Here is a 16,770-nt window from a genome sequence, read left to right as displayed (position 1 = left end):
TTCACGACCTCTGAGCCCCCGGGGGCTGGAGGGGAGGCGGCGCCGACTCCCGGCACGGACCTTGCCGCCATTTTGCAGGCCATCACCGCCTCCCGCACGTCCTTGGAGGGGATGGTCGGGGAGGTGAAGGTGGACGTGGCGCTCCTCCGACAGGATCTTCGCAATGCCATGGCCCGCATCACCGAGACGGAGTCCCGCATTTCGACCGCGGAGGACGACATCCGGCAGCTCCAGGATCAGGTCCGGGAGCTCACGACCCACTCCAAGGAACTGCATCGGCGGGCAGAGGATGCCGAAAACCGGGCCCGCCGCAACAACCTCCGCCTGGTGGGCTTTCCGGAGGGAGTGGAATCTGGCCGCACCGATGACTTTCTTGAGAAATGGTTTAAGTCCTGGATGCCAGCGGCCAGCCTGTCCACCTGGTTCGTGGTGGAAAGAGCGCACCGGTCGCTGGCCGCCAAGCCTCCGGTGGGGGCCCCACCGCGCCCCTTCATCCTGCGGATCCTCAACTTCAGGGACAGGGATGCTATCCTGAAGGAGGCGCGGGCACAGTCTCCTTTGTCCTTTAATAACCATACCATCATGGTTTTCCCCGACTACACCCGGGAGGTTCAAGAGCAACGCCGATCATACCTGGAGGTGAAACGTAAGATGCGCTCCTTGGGTCTTCGATACCAACTCCAATTCCCGGCCCGCCTCCGTGTGGTCTTCCAGGATAAAACCTTGTTTTTCGATACTCCTCGAGCGGCCTGGACTTGGCTCACTGAGGAGCGACCCCTGCGCCAATCCGGGCGAGCGTCCCCGGCCCGGAGGCCTACGGACCTGGACACAACCAGGCCTCCTCGCCCACGCCGTGGAAGACGCACACAGTCCCGGCGGCCCAGGGGGGGGTTGTCGGCGGGGCATCGGTCCATGAGCGGGTCGGGCAGGATGCCGAGGGACTCGTCTGCCTCATCCGGGACATCTTCTCAGGCGGCTGGGGGCCTCCGGAGCCGGTCGCCGCGCCCGCCGGACCCGTCCCCGACCCCCCTCATCGCGCCTGTGGACCTTTCTGATCTCTCCCGCAGCCCGGTCATTTGACTTGGGGTGGTCTTCTATCTTGGCAGCAGCTCTGGTGGCCCGGTCCCGCGGCTGGGGCCGCCGCCATGGCCCTGGACTCAGCGGACTTCCGCTCATGAATAGTAGTCTGGGCCGGAACACTTGCATCCGTACTTCTGGAGGGGTCCACCACGCTCTTGACACCCGAGCGTTCGCTTGGGGCTTTTGTAATAGTTGTTGAAGTTAGGGCGACAGATGCTTCAGTTCTCGAAGTGTAGGGTGGGGGGTTGGGGTTATGGGGTGGGTTTTGTTGGCTGTTTTGTTGGATATTCCTCCGAGGGGGGGTGGTCCTTTTCGTTCATGTCTGGTCTTCCCTGGGTGCGCCGCATCGCAGCTTCCCGCAAGCGTTACTGCAAAGCCCCGCGCTTGCCCACACACACGGCCTGTTGCTGCCCGCTCCCGTCCTGGCGCCCCTTGGCTTCCTCCCACGGGCGTCATTGCAGCGCTCCGCGCTGGCTCCTGCCCACGGTCTACTGCCGCTCGCTCCCGGCCGGGCACCCCTGGTTCCCTGTTGCCTGCCCCCAGCCTTCCCCGCGGGTCCTGGGCGATCCTCCTTTCCTCCCTGCGCGTCAATGCGACATGATGTCCTCCCGAGGCCCCTGGGGTGGCTCCGTCCCTGCAGTGTCCCGATGCACCCGTTGTATCCATGGCTGACGTAACCCCTAGGGCACAGCTGCACGTCCTGTCCTGGAATGTGAACGGCCTGCTGGATAGGCTTAAGCGCACGGCGGTCCTTAAGTATGCTCAGCGCGTTGGGGCCGACGTCCTCCTCCTTCAAGAGACCCATCTCCTCGGGGAAAAATGTCCTTTCTTGGCGCGCTATGGCTACGACCGGGTGTGGCACTCGGGGTTCTCCCGTGGTTCCCGCGGGGTGGCGGTCCTGCTGCGCCGTTCCTTCCCCTTTGTCCTTCAGAGGGTGGCCCGCGCGCCCCTGGGTATCGGGATTGCCATTTGTGGTACGCTGGAGGGTCGCCCGGTCAGCTTCCTTTCACTCTATGTGCCTCCCTCGGGACTGTCGCAGGCCTTATCCCACGCCGCCTCGTTGTTAGAATCTCTCCCCGTGGGCGCTGTCGTGCTTGGGGGCGACTTCAATGCGGTCTTGGCCCCACAGCTGGATTCGTCGGGACCGATTTCGGACTCCCGCGCTGCGCGAGCGAGACAGCTGGCGGGTTGGGCGGAGGCCCAAGGCCTTTGCGACGCCTGGAGGCTTTGGCATCCTCACGACCGTCAATACACCCACACTTCAGCCGCTCACCACTCTCACGCTCGTATTGATATGATTTTTGTCCCCCCCACCGAGTGCGGAAGCGTCCAGGATGTCCGCATCCTTCCCAGGGGCATCTCGGACCACTCACCAGTCCTCCTGGGTCTGGGCCCCCCGCCTCACATGGCCAGGCCGGTGTGGAGGTTCAACGCCTGGTTCCTCCAGGACAGGACAGTGCGCGAGGCGGTTGGCACTGAACTCGCTCATTACTATGGTGCCAATGAGGGTTCTGTCTCGTCGGCAGGCACCCTTTGGGAGGCCTGCAAGGCAACCATCAGGGGGGCGGCCAAGGCACAGGTGGTGCGGCACCGCCAGACACAGCTGCAGCAGCTCACTGCTTGCGAGGCCCGGGCGTTGCGGCTGGAGCGGTCGCTCTCCGAGCATGACGACCCGGCGGTGGACCGACAGTTGCGGCTCCTTCGTCAGGAGATTTGTCAGCGGTCCCTTGAGGCGGCCAAGCTTCTTTGGCAGTCCTCGGTGGCGAGGGTGTACGGCTGGGGTGACAAGAACGGCGCACTGTTGCACCGCCTGGCCACTTACCCCAGGGCATCGCGCATCATTCCGGCGATTGCCGACTCTTCGGGGGTGCTCCAGTCCTCCGCCGTGGCGATGTCAGAGGCATTTGCCCAATTCTATTCCCAGCTCTACCGAGCGCGTGCGCCGGACCTTTCTCTGGACGCCCTGCTCGCGGCCGGGAGCACCTGCCTGGCCAGGCTTCGGCCGGACGAAATGGAGGGCCTGGAGGCGCCCATCTCCGTCGAGGAGATCGGGGAGGCTATCGGGCGTACGTCAACGGGGAAGACGCCGGGACCGGACGGTTTTCCCCAGGAATTCTTTGCGGCCTACAGGGACACCCTGGTCCCGCGGCTGAGAGCTCACTATGCGGAGGCGCTGGAGAAGGGTTCTTTCCCCTTGGAATCCGACCTGGCCACGATTGTGGTTTTGCCCAAATCCACGCCGCCGCCCACTGATAGAGCGGCCTACCGCCCAATTTCACTCATCAACACTGATGTGAAACTCTACGCGGCGGTCCTGGCCCAACGACTTAAGCCCATGTTGTCCACCTTGGTCCACCCGGATCAATGTGGCTTCATGCCCGCTCGGGGCACGCGCCACTGTCTGCGCCGTCTCCATGTGGCTCTGGCCCATCACCATCGACTGACCCCGTACCTCGCTCTACTCCTCGTTGACTTCGAAAAGGCTTTCGATTCGGTGGGGTGGACCTATCTCTTCGACGTCCTGTCCCACATGGGCTTTGGCCCCCGGTTCATGGGGATGGTGCGAGTCCTCTATGCCCGGCCCCGTGCCAGGGTGCTGGTCAATGGTGCGTTGTCAAGGCCCTTCCGGATTGGCCGGGGGACGAGGCAGGGTTGCCCATTGTCGCCCCTTCTCTTCGCTCTGGCGATGGAACCTCTGGCTGCCTTGATTAGATCTGATCCCCTCCTTCGGGGGTGGGAATGGCCCGGCCTGGCAGCCGACAAAATCGCCCTCTATGCGGACGATGTCCTACTCTACCTGGGGGACCCGGCGCGCTCCGGACCACGCGCACTATCCATTCTGCGCCGCTTCGGCCAGGCGTCGGGTCTCTCCCTCAACCCGCGGAAGTCGGTTCTGGTGCCGTTGCACCCCTCCAGGGAATGCTTTGACTGGCAGGAGACCATCCCTCTGCGTCGCTTATCATTTCAGTACCTGGGCATCTGGGTCTCCCTCCTCCCGGAGCTAAGTTGGGCGCTCAACGTCTCCCCCCTGGTCAAGAGAGCCAAGGTCGATCTGGCGCGGTGGCAGCAGCTGCCCCTCAACCCGCTGGGAAGGGTCGCTCTCTACAAAATGATGATCCTTCCCCGGTTTCTGTATGTTTTGCAAAACACCCCCCTCTCCTTTCCGCGCCCGTGGTTCCGCGAGCTCGACGGGATGGTGACGAGATTTCTCTGGGGCGAGGGGAGGCGACGGCTGGCTCTGTCGACGTGCCGCATTCCCACCTTTGACGGGGGCCTGGGCATGTCTGATCTCTACCTCTACTACATGGCCACCCGCCTCCTGGTCATTCACGACTGGTTTGGAGGGGGTTGGTCCGACCCGGCCTACAGGGTGGAACTTAACGGCTTGGGCTTCTCCGACATCCAAGACCGCCTGTACGGCGCCCCCATCCCTGCTTCTTGCCCGGACATCACCAGGGCTGTGTTCCTGTCCTGGAGAGCGGCGCTCCGCCTCACCCGATGGACGGGACGGTTGACACGGGTCACTCCCCTGTGGCACGGGACGTGGCTGCGGGAGGTCACAAAGCTGGAAGGCTTCAAATCATGGGATCTTATCGGCATTTCCCAGCTGGGGGACGTCTGGCGGGGAGGGCGGATGTGTTCCTTTTCGGAGCTGCAAGCGCGTTTTTCCCTTCACTCCTCCCAATTTTACCGGTACCTCCAGCTGCGCCACGCCATACGCACCTACACACCATTGGACGTCCGGCTGCCGGATCACAGCCCTCCGGAGGCTCAGGTCCTGCTGGGCAACCTGGGGAGGGGGGGCATTTCCAGGATCTACCGCTCCCTCATTAACTGCACCCCTACATCCCTCGCGGGTCTTAAGGAGCGCTGGGAGGGATGGGTGGGTCCCCTGGACGAGGCCGACTGGCGGGACGCCCTTATGGCCCCCCGCTTGGTGACGGCCTCCGCTAAGCTACGACTCATCCAAATTTACTATCTCCACGCGGCATACCTCACACCGGCTCGCCTTCACCGTGCGGGCCTCTCCGGGGATGCGGCCTGCTCCCGCTGTGGTTCCGACCCGGCAGACTTCCTGCATATGGTGTGGTCCTGCCCGGCCCTGGAGGGGTTCTGGAGAGGTATTGAGACCGAACTTACGGAGGTCCTGGGGTGGGAGGTGCCACATGATCCGAGACACTCGCTGCTGGGCATCACAGATGGCTTAGATGGCACGCGCTCAGAGCAGCTGTTTCTCATGACGGCCTTGATGGTGGCCAAGCGCGACATTGCTGCGGCGTGGAAGCAGCCGCTGCCGCCAAGTGTGGACAAGTGGGGCGCTGGGGTGGACTGGTGCGCGGCGCAGGAACGGACTCTCTATCGGGCACGAGGATGCCCCAAGAAATACCGAAAGGTTTGGGGGAAATGGCTAGGCAACATACCTTAATGGGGCGGTTCAGGGGCTGGGGGGAGGACTCTGGGGGCGGGGGGGAGCGGGGGGTGCTTCCTAATGTAGTGCTGTGTAGTACTGATTCGGAATACCAGACTGTTTTTGTTATTGTGCTGTTTAAAACAATAAAACTTGTTTATCAAAAAAAACATCTTGAACTTCTCCTTCCGGAGGAAGCGATTGACGTTACGGAGGTCCAAGACAGGACGCATGCCCGTGTCCTTCTTGGGCACCAGAAAGTAGTGGGAGTAGCAATCATGTCCTACTTCTGGCACTGGAACTCTCTCGATGGCCCCCTGTTGAATAAGTGCCAAGTGATCCCCCGGCATGCAGTGGTACTGGGGTGGCATGGCTGGAGGGGTAGTCTCGAAGGGGAGAGAGTAGCCCCTTCGGACTATTTGTAAAACCCACCTGTCCGCAGTGATTGTGCATGAGTGGGGGAGGTGATGGCAAATCCTGCTGCCCACTGGCGTTTGATGGACCTGAAAAAACAGACTAGGAAGGTTTGGAGGCAGTGGTGGCTGGAGTGGAGGTGGACTGACCGGCCCCCTGACCCACCTCAGCGGGTCCCACGTCCGCGGCCACACTGGGGCTGTTGCTGCGTCAGCCTGTGGCTCTGAAGCGAACGTGTGGGGACGACCCTTCTGTGGAGAGGAAAGGAGTGAAAAGCAAGGAAGGCGAGTGGCCGATAGTCCCAAGGACTTGGCCGTAGCCCACGAGTCCTTAAAACGCTCCAACACACTATCTGCCTTGTTGCCAAACGGCGAATGCCATCAAAGGGCATGTCCATCAGGGTGTTCTGGACATCCCCAGAGAAACCAGTTGTCCTCAGCCAGGCGTGGCGGCGGAGTGCAACGGTCGTGGAAATCGCCCTGCCCAGCGAGTCGGCGGTGTCAAGGCCACAACGGATTGTTAACTTGGCTGCATCCCTCCTTTCAGCAATAGCTTGAGAGAGCACTGTCCGGGCTCCCTCCGGACACTGCGGCAGCACTTGCGCCACCATATCCCACACAGAGTGGGAATAACGGCCCAAGAGGCATTCAGTATTCACAGACTGAACTGGCGGAAGAAAAAAATCCTCTTCCCGAACTGTTCCGGTCTCTTGGCTTCCCTGTCCGGGGGTGCAGTACAGAATGCGCTCTGGGACGCAGAGGCTTGGACAACCAAGCTCTCAAGTGTGGGGTGTTGGGAGAGGATAAGGGGGGGTCGGCCAGGCATTGGGGTCGGGCCACGTTCCTATCCACAGGAGCTACTGTGTTGGACCTGGACCAGGTGCCCAAAAACACGTCAGAAAGTGCATCATTAAAGGCAGCAGTGGCTCCGCAGAGGTAGCCGCTGCCTGAAGCACTTCTGTCAGGAGGTTAGTCCTGGCGGCCACTGTAGGGAGTTGGAGAGCCTCGGCCGCCTTACACAACACCACTGCTTAACTTGCACCCTACTCCGTAGCCACGGTAGGAGGAGTTAGCATGCCAAGGTCAGGAGAGGTGTCAAGACCACTGGCATGCCCCAGCTCCTCTGCCCAGTCCGGGTCATACTCCCAATGAGCTGTAAGAGGGTCCTAGTCCTCCCCTTCCTCCGCAGGCTCATGTACAGGCCGAAAATATGGAGGTTGGATATAGGGGTAGAAAGGCCCCATCGATGCCGTTCCGGGGCCGTGTCCACATTGGGGCTGAAACCGAGGACGACGCTGTCCGGTGGCACAGGCGACGGAGGTGGTGCCGGTGGGGTCTACGTCGGTGGAGGTGTCACAAGGTCAACCGGCGTTGAACGGGATCCAAGCCTGGAGCAGACAGCAATGCCGGAGCAACCGACAGTAAAGGGTGAGGACCCCCAGTCGGACCCGCAGGCCTGAAGGCAGACCGACAGGGCCCGACGGCCGAATGAGGCAGGCCATGGATGATAGAAATTCCTGCAGCTTGGCCAGAGTCGCCGACAGACCTGGGAAGGGCGGGTAGGCCGACTGCGTAGGCTTCACCGGAGCCGCAGGGGAGGCACGACCCGCAACCCTCAGCTGCAACGGGAAGTCGGAGAACAGTGACGCTTCTTCGACTTCTTGTGATGCTTCGCTTTACCTGACCCAGAGTGCGAAGACTTCGACCCCGACGAATGATGGTGATGGCTCCGCGACTGGTCCCTCTACCTACCCCGGGACCTTGAGCGGGGCGGAGCAGACTGCCGGACTTCAAGCAACCTTCGGGACCACTCCCGCAAAGTCTTCCTCGCCATGGCCCGGCAGTCACGGCACGACTTGGGGACGGGGCCGCGCCCCAGGCAGTAGAGACACGCGGTGCGGGTCCGTCACCGACATCATGCGATGACAGTCCCTGCAAGTCTTGAAGCCGGGCATCCATACGGCACCAGGAGTTGAATGACTCAAAAATCGGAGACAAAAGCCAAAACATTACTGGGAGTACCGCTCTCTCCGGATCTGCGCTTGCTGGCACGGAAAAATAAAGAACTGACGTCAGCGCGGGAGGGCAGCGTCTAAGTAGCATGCGCGACGTCATCTCGGCGACCACGAGGCCAACGAATGGCGCGGAGCCGCACTACACCACCTTCCGACACGCAGGGGTACTGCTGACGAAAACTTTCCGGATCCAGACTGACGCCTGGGGGAAAATTCTAAGGTAAGGAATCTATCACTACGTGTTTCTTTCAGATGGTTGGGTCACCCAAGGCCCTGGGGCATCAGGTGCAGGGGTGCCTTTTAGGGTCGGATCTTCTTACCAGCTCCTGCTCGCGGTTGGGGACCTTCCGGTTTAAGGCTGCAGGCGTCGGCTCTCAGGTCAGTGTTGCCAGGGAGACCTACTCTTGGTGTTGGGCCACTCGAACTTGGCCGTAGGCGTCAGGTGCAGAGTGGTGCAGACTCGAAAACTTTGCCAGACCTGGAGTCAGTTGGTGAACAAATCCGAAGACAGTCTTTTCTTTTGAAGGCATGGCAGGTCCCCTGGGTTGTTGAGGCTGCTGACTGCAGGACACACCGGAGCTTCGCTTCTGCAGGTTTGAGGTGGGGACAGTCCGGTAGGGATGTGGCCAAGTCAGTAAACGTCCTCCTCTTGTTAGCTTCGGCACGGCTGTTCGTCCTCCTTTTCTTCTTCTGGTTTCTTGTCTGAGTTAGCAAGGTTCGGGGTTCTAGACCCCTATACTAGATTTAGGGGTGTTAAAGGTAAGTAAGGGTCCCTTCCTTGGGGTGGGTACACCCCCTATTATACCACCCGTCAGGGAGAGGGGGGCATATGCCACTCTGGTTGGCTGGGTCCCCCCCATCTGCAAGATGGCGGGAACTGCGTTGTGCTTCACCTTGCCTCCCCTACCTGAGGGGTGGAGTTGGTAGAGGTCGGCATACCTCTCTTCCTCAGTTGTTTTTCCAGCTGGTTCTCCCGACAAAAGTGGGGTCAGAACCAGTGGGGACCAGTTGCTGAAGGCTGCAAGTGGACTGGGGAAGCTCACAAAGGCGGCAAGCCTTTGAGGCTTCCCCTTTGTGGACCCAGCCCATACTTGGAGAGGAGGCTTGGCAATTCATCACAGGATGTGCATTGTTTCAGGCCCCCGAGAGCAGCAAACTCTCGACCCAGGGGTCCAGAAACATGTCGGGTGGTAGCAGCTGAAAGCAGCCACTCAGCCTGGACACTAGTGGCAAGTCATTTTTCAGGCGACATCTCTAACACGCCATCTGAATGCATTTTTCATTAAATCGCACACTGGCATCAGTGTGGGTTTAATTTGCTGAGAAGTTTGATACCAAACTTCTCAGTTTTCAGTGTAGCCATTATGGTGCTGTGGAGTTCGTAATGACAAACTCCCAGCACCATATACTCTTAATGGCAGCACTGCACTTACAATGTCTAAGAATAGGCTTAGACACTGTAGGGGCCTGTGGGTCTGGTGCCTCAGAGTCCGAAGCTGGAAAAATGGTCCAAGTTAAATGTGGCCGCTTGTTCGACATCTGCCTTTCCTTCCCAAAGATGCCTGGGTTTTTCTCGTTTCATTGCTGTTCCATGTCGTGTATAAAAAACAGACTATCCCAACTGTTTCAGATAGCTATTTTGTACCAGAAGGCGAGGCAGGCAGATTAGGAGGGCCTATTGTGGTCCGGCGACAAGCAGAGGTTGCAGACTGTTGATCTGTCCACGAGTTCTCCGAGTGGCACTGTGTACAGTAATGAAAGGGCATTTTTTCCATCATGGTACAAGCATTCTGGAGAGGGTAACCTGATAGAGTAGGCCAGCGGGGGTAATGCCCCGCACAGGGCATCAACAAAGTATGAGATGCACAGCCAATGGAAGAAACACGGCGGAGATGATAAAAACCGCAATGCAGAACAGATTGCCTCAATCCAACAGGAGCGTAAAAATCGAGGACCCGACAAAAAATGCCACTCACCATTTACTCAGAGCCCCAGCAATGCACATCTGACCCCAACAGCAGAAGGAGACAATCTAACAATGGAGCGGATGTTCACACTCCTTGCCAGTCGTAGAAGTCACCACTATACCTCGTGACTAAAAAGAGTTTAGTAGAAAATCAAGTTGTGCACATACGAGTCAAACACACGCATGTGTATCTACAGCTACATATGCTACCCATCCAGAATGTCAAAAATCATTAGCACTATTATCAGCCGCTGCGACTTACCTCTTAATATGAAAAAACATAACTGGATAACCTTTCTTTTAGCTTGTAAGACTAAATAACATGCAGAAGGACAGCAATGCCAAAAGATGAGATTAGCTGCTAAATATTTCTTCACATTTTACAACAAAATCAAGTAAATGCTTACGCTCTTCTCCATTTAGAGGATCGTCCAAAAGTAAACTATTCATGCATTCCCAGTCCTTCAGCAGATCAGTAGCACAGTCCCACATGCTATCCACAAGATAGGCAGCGTGCTCATGCAGCTAAAACACACAAAAAACACAATGTATTTTATTTCCAAATGAAAAATTTATTTTTGAAGTTGCCAATCAAACATACTGAAAAGTAAATTTTCAAATTTAAGAGATATGGAAATACTAAATTCTTATCTCTAGCCTTCAACTTACAACATTTTCTTCTGAGCCCTCTAAGACTGATCCGCACTTCTGAACTTGAGTCTTTTATCCCATTCAAATTTCACCTGGCTAAAACTCATACTTACTGAAAGTCTTCAAATTCTGGAATATAAACACCAGTAACAACCCTGCTATCTTGGGACACCTGCTGCTTAGTGCAAAACTAATAACTAGGACGGCGTGAAATTATTTCCATGTAGAATACATGATCTTGCAAATCAGGATCTTAATGCATAGCCCATAGAGTATTTAAAGCAATGCAGTAATTATTTCAGGAAGACATTTGTCACAAACCAAGCCTCACATAAGCAAAAACTGTGTAAAGGGCTTAGCATTATAAATGAATGACCTAAGAAAATATGTGAAACACCATAATTGGGATTTTTTCATGATTGTGCTCACATATGAAACAAACTACTTACCTCTAACAGATGTACAGCCTTGGAATCGTTCATAGGTTAAAATACTTGAAATACTTCCAGTCAGCAGCCTGGAAATAAATGGCAGGTTACAACAGCACTAAATATTGTTAGAATGGACGTAGCACCAACAACAAGAACTGTGTGTTTGGTGGCATATTCACCTAATTTAATAACACCCACACTTTAACCAATGAGGTGAATATATTCAGCATTCTCGTTGCCCATAAATGACACCGCAGCTCAGATATTCAAAGCACAACAGTGAAAGGACTCTAGAAATGAGATTTTGACCTGGCAGGAGGTGTGATCGCATGTGAATCTATAATAGATACCAACGACTGAGATCTGAAGTTACGGATAAGTAACTGGTTCCTTCTCCAGCACTGGCTTTTCCATAAATTAACAAGCATGAATTAGAATAGTCAGCAGTCCATAATACATTAAGAAGAGGGAGACTGGCTCAACTGATCCACAGAGGAGGTGCATGAAGGACAAGCTTCTGTAATGCCTTATCTGGTAGAGACATGATCTAGCCGCATCTTTATTACCTTTTAACTTCCAAGCGTCAGGCTGGATCCAGAAGATTTTTGATAGCAATACCCCTGCGCGCCAGTAGGTGGCATCGGTCGACTCCATGTGAAGTCATCAGCGTCTTCAAAGTCCTCGTCGTGACATCCGTGTCGACGATAAAACCGCCATTCAGGCGCACTGTCTGTACTTTTCACAACTTCCCACGCCAGAAGCACGGGCCATGAAGTGACTAACTGTAGTGTGTTAAAAAAGGCAACTAGGGCCCTGAAAGGAAAAAGCCCTCGACATTAGAACCAATCTGCAGTGCGGGGAGGATGGGTGGTTCGGTAAGGAATCTGCAGCTAGATCATGTCTCTACCAGATAAGGCGTTACCGAAGCTAAGTAACTTGTCCATCTGATAGAGACATCTAGCCACAATTACTTACCTTTGAACAGATACCCAAACAATGCCATATCCGCAGGGGGGGCTGTGGAAGTGTTTAGACCAGGAAGCCCCGCAAGACAGAGGAACCAAACAGGCCTTCTCGGCGAACCTGGGAATCCAGGCAGTAGTGTCTGAAAAACGTGTGCAGTGATGCCCATGTGGCCACTTGGCAGATATCTGAAACAGGAACACCACGCTGGAGAGCCATGGTGGCTGCTTTTGCCCTGGTGGAAAGGACTCTAAGCCCTTCAGGAGGATCCTTCTTTGCAAAGGCATAATAGATTTTGATACAGAGGATAACCACGTGGGATATAGTCCTCTTTTTGATTCGATCAAGGTAAAATGATAATGCTCTTTTTAGGTCCAGACTATAGAGATGCTCCTCTTCCTTAGAAGGGTGGGCAGGTGCATAGAAAGTGGGTAGAGTAACTGACTGCCCCATATGAAAGGGTGTTTCAAAATTAGGTAGAAAAGATGCCCTTGTGCAGAGCACCACTTTAAGACCATCAGGTACGGAAGCTGTGATGACGATACCTGCAGCTCGCTCACCCTCCTGGCAGAGTTTATTGCCACTAAGAAGCCTGGTTTGATGGTGAGCAGCCGTAGAGGGCAGTTGTGCAGCGGCTCAAACGGTGCACACGTCAGAAAGGTGAGAACCAAATTAAGGCCCCACTCTGGCATAATAAAGGGTGAAGGGGGAAAAAGTAGGTTAAACCCTTCAAGAATCTCTGCACCAGATGGCATTGGAAAAGATGAGGCTGTGATCAGGCAGCCGAAGAAAAGAGGAAAGGGACGAAAGATAGCCCTTCAGGTGCAGAGAGCAGAGCCATGCTGGGCCAAGGAAAGTATGAGCAGGAGGATATCAGATAAAGATGCAGATACAGGATCAATAGACAGTTCTGTACAATATGTAAACAATATTGACCATTGGCAGGCATACAACGACTTCGTGGAGGGACGCCTGGCTGCCAGAATAACCTCACATACTTAAGGAGGAAGGTCAAAAGCTGTCAGCGGTCGCCACTCAATATCCACGTAAGGAGGTGGAGGGTGGACAGGTTTGGGTGCAGAACCCATCTCTGCTGCTGCGACAGGAGATCTTCCCGAAGGGCCAGCCTAATCGGAGGATCGATGCTCATTCCCAGAACTCAGGATACCAGACTCTCCATGCCCAGTCCGGAGCCACAAGAATGACTTCTGCCCAGTCACCCCTGATCTTCCTGAGCACTCTAGGTAGGAGTGGTATGGGCAGAAAGGCATACAAGAGGCAAGAGCTTCACTTGTGCCAAAAAGCATTGCCGAGCGAGAGCCGCCTAGAAAACTCCAGCTCGCTAAACTGCTGATATTGTGTGTTCTCTACGGAGGCAAACAGATCTAACCAATGCTCTCCCCACCACTGAAAGAGTCCTAGCACGACCTCCAGATTGAGACGCCACTCGTGATCTGCTAGGCACCTTTTGCTGAGTTTGTTCGCTTTGGCGTTCAGAGGACTGGCCTGATACTGAACCACCAGGGTAATGCCCCAAAGTTCCAGCCAAGTTTAGAGATGCAAAGCCTCTTGAAACAGGGTCCACGACCCCCACCCCGTCTAGCTTGTCGCAGTAACATGGCGGTTGTGTTTTCCGTGAACACCTGGACTAGTCACCCCTTGATGGATGGCAAGAAGGCTTTTAGTGCCAGCCAGATCACCAAAGCTCCACCAAGTTGTTATGGAGCCGGGGCTCCGCCCCGAAACCACAGTCCTCTGATCTCCACATCTCCCAGATGGCCACCCCATCTCAGAAGGGACGCATCTGTCACTACTGTGAGGTCTGGATGGGGAAGGGAGAGGGGTCTGCCTCGGACTCAATCGCAGTTTGAAAGCCACAACTGCCGGTCTTTCTCAATGCCCTCCAAGATCTCGACCAAGTCGGTGAGATTTCGCCAATGCTGCATCCATTGGAACTTCAAATCCCATTGCAGAGCCCACATGTGCCATCTGGCATGGTCCACAAGAAGGCTGCAAGAGGCCAGGAAGCCCAACAGCTTCAGTCATTCTCACTGAAATCCAGGATAGAGGCTGACATATCGGTATCATAGCCAGAATATCCTGGAATTGCCACTTAGGAGGATAAGTCCGAAACTGCACTGTGACCAGAACAGCTGCGCTGAAGGGGAGAATCTGAGAGGGAGTCAGGAGTGACTTCAGCATGTTAATAGTAAACCCCAGCGAATGAGATGGGAGACGATTGCTTGGGACGGGCCACCTTCAACAACCAGTCTTCGAGATCGGGGGAAGACTGCAACCCCTGATCGACAGAGGAACTGCGGCCACCGCCATCACCCTGGTGAACACCTGTGGGGCACTGGTGAGTACAGCAAACTGAAAGTGCACCTAGCACAATGTAAACTGCAGGGATAACGATGGGCCGGCAGGACGGGAAAGTGGAAATAGGAGTCCTGCAAGTCCGTCGCTACCATCCGGTCTCCTGGGTCTAGGGGAGAATACATAAGCCAGAGTGATCATCTTAAAGGTCTCCTTCTTGAAGAAGTAGTTGAGGGCTCTGAGGTCGAGGACAGGATGGAGGCCTCCGTCGTCTTTTGTAACCAGGAAAAAGAGGCAATAGCAACCACAGGGTATTTCTGTCCCGGGAACTCGCTATATAGCTCCTTTGGCCAAGAGAGCTTTGACTTTCTTGCGGAGAAGCACAAGATGATCCTCCATCAGCTGATCGTGAGATGGAGGCATAGAGAGAGGGATAGTCTTGAAGGGGAGGGCGTATCCTGTCAGAGGTGATCTCGCGCCAGTGGTGGTGATGGCATATCCTGCCATCCACTGGACACTCGTGACCCCGAAGGAATGGACTAGGAATATTTCGCGGTGGAGAAGGGGATGGTGGCTTGGCTCAACTTCTGGCCTCCCGACCCTCAAGGACAGGATTAACCATGCCACAGCGCCACAGAGCTTGCGAAACCCGCTGGCTGGAATAGGGTTGGCATGGTTGAAAGCCCCTTACATAGCCTCGAAAGGAGCAAAAAGCAGGCAAAGGCATGGCCTGCAAATCCTGGAAGCGTTCAAGAGTTGCATCAGCTTCATCTCCGAAGAGGCATGAGCCATCAAAAGGCATGTCCATGAGGTTTGCCTGGAATTCCCCGAAAAGCCAGATGTCCTCAGCCAAGTGTGGCTCCTGATGGCCAACGAAGAAATTGCTCTGCCCAGTGAGTCAGTTGTGTCCAAGCCACAGCGAATGGCAAACTTCGCTGCATCTCTCCAGTCTCATAGTGCTTGGCAAAGCAGGATCCGGTCCTCCTACGAGACCCTAGGCACCTGTGCAACCGTATCCCATATAGAATGGGACTAACGGCCCAAAAGGCATGCAGTGTTCCCGGACCGCAATGCAAGGCTGAAAGAAGAGAACATTTTCTTCCCAAAGGTCTCCACCCATTTGGATTCCCTGTCCAGAGGAGCAGAAGGAAATGTGCCAAGGGAAGTGGAAGCCTGGACCACTAAACTGTAGGGGATGGGGTGGGCAGTGCAAGAAAACCGGGAAGCCCAGGGCAGGGCGATAGTGGAGGGTAATTGTTCTATTCACTGGAGCCCTGTGCTGGGTTTTGACCAGGTGCCCAGAAGAGCGTCCGTTAAGGCCTTGTTAAAAGGCAGCAAGGGCTCCGATGAGGAGACACCAGGCTGCAGGAACTATCAAGTTGTTAGTCCTGACTGCCATCATAGGGAGCTGCAGGTCCAGGACCTCCACAGCCCTACGCACCACCATAGCAAATGACGCCACCCTCCTCTGTAGCCAGGGTAGGGGGAGACAGCAGGCGAGAATCTGGGGAGGTGTCCAGGTGACCGGCATCACCAATTTCCTCATACCAGTCTATGTCCTGGGGCTGTGGGAATTCTAAGGAATCTGCTCCCCCTCCAAATAGTCTTCTTCCAACCCTAAACCTTCAGAAAGGGGCTGGTTAATAGGTATGAAGCCGTGAGGATGGGCGAGGCGCCAGAGACCTCCGTGTCAGAAACAGGACCGGGGAAGGATTCGTCGTATTTTTAATATTTTCCAGGTGTAAGATTGGATACTCAAACCTTTCAGCAATACCTCTACCTCTAAGTAGGTGCTGCTGTGCGGCTTCACACTGACACCATTCGGCTACGGAAAGGACATGCTGAGCCTACATACGTGTTACACCCAAGCACGGATGTCAGCTGCTTTCGAAAGCATCAGCAGCCCCCCAAACAGAGCCTGAGGAAGCTGGCTCTGTATATACTGTACCAAAGTAAAGTATAGTGCGCACAGAGTCCAGTGGATTCCCAAAGGTAGGCAGAGGTAAAAGTAGATAATACTTACTCCTCACCCACACTACCAGAAACAGAGAGTAAGGCTTTATCAGAGGGTAGTGTTAAGCATTTATTGTACACACTCAGGCAAGAAATGATTTCACACATTCAAGACTGAACTCTGACCAATTGTTTTGTGTAAAAATCTTGGTTTTATTTTATTTTTACAACTGTTAGAAATGGGTCTCTCTAGTTGGCACAGGTATGCACTTGTGACAAGCAGGGACTCTCACTTCTAAGTCAGGATAAGGGGATCACCCTTTCAACTAACCCCTGCTCACCCTTTAGATAGTGTGGCGCAAGTAGTCAAGACTATTCTCAGGGCGTCATAGGTTAAGCATTTGTGACCACATGCAGTAATATAATGACACACCACAAATGGACACCAGTCAAGGTTATATCAAAAATAGTTCTCTTTATATAAGGTTTAGCACAAGACCAGAATAACGATTAAAATGACCACAGTATTATTTTAAAGTTCAATATTCTTGCAAAAAGGCTTAAAATGCAAAAA

General features: G+C 54.9%; 1 protein-coding gene across 2 annotated transcripts in view; it reads right to left on the bottom strand.

Annotated features, from left to right (window-relative positions):
* STAG2 (STAG2 cohesin complex component) overlaps positions 1 to 16,770 on the bottom strand; it is a 1,427,207-nt gene that overhangs the window by 797,696 nt on the left and 612,741 nt on the right. For both annotated transcript variants that reach the window (XM_085608133.1, XM_085608134.1), the window contains exon 17: positions 10,290 to 10,407. In XM_085608133.1, coding sequence (XP_085464259.1) covers positions 10,290 to 10,407 — 118 coding nt within the window. The remainder of the gene's footprint in view (positions 1 to 10,289; positions 10,408 to 16,770) is intronic.

The sequence above is a fragment of the Triturus cristatus genome, chromosome 5_2 (assembly GCF_964204655.1).
Source record: "Triturus cristatus chromosome 5_2, aTriCri1.1, whole genome shotgun sequence".
NCBI classification, from domain to species: Eukaryota; Metazoa; Chordata; class Amphibia; order Caudata; family Salamandridae; genus Triturus; species Triturus cristatus.
This window is presented reverse-complemented; position numbering and strand designations above follow the sequence as displayed.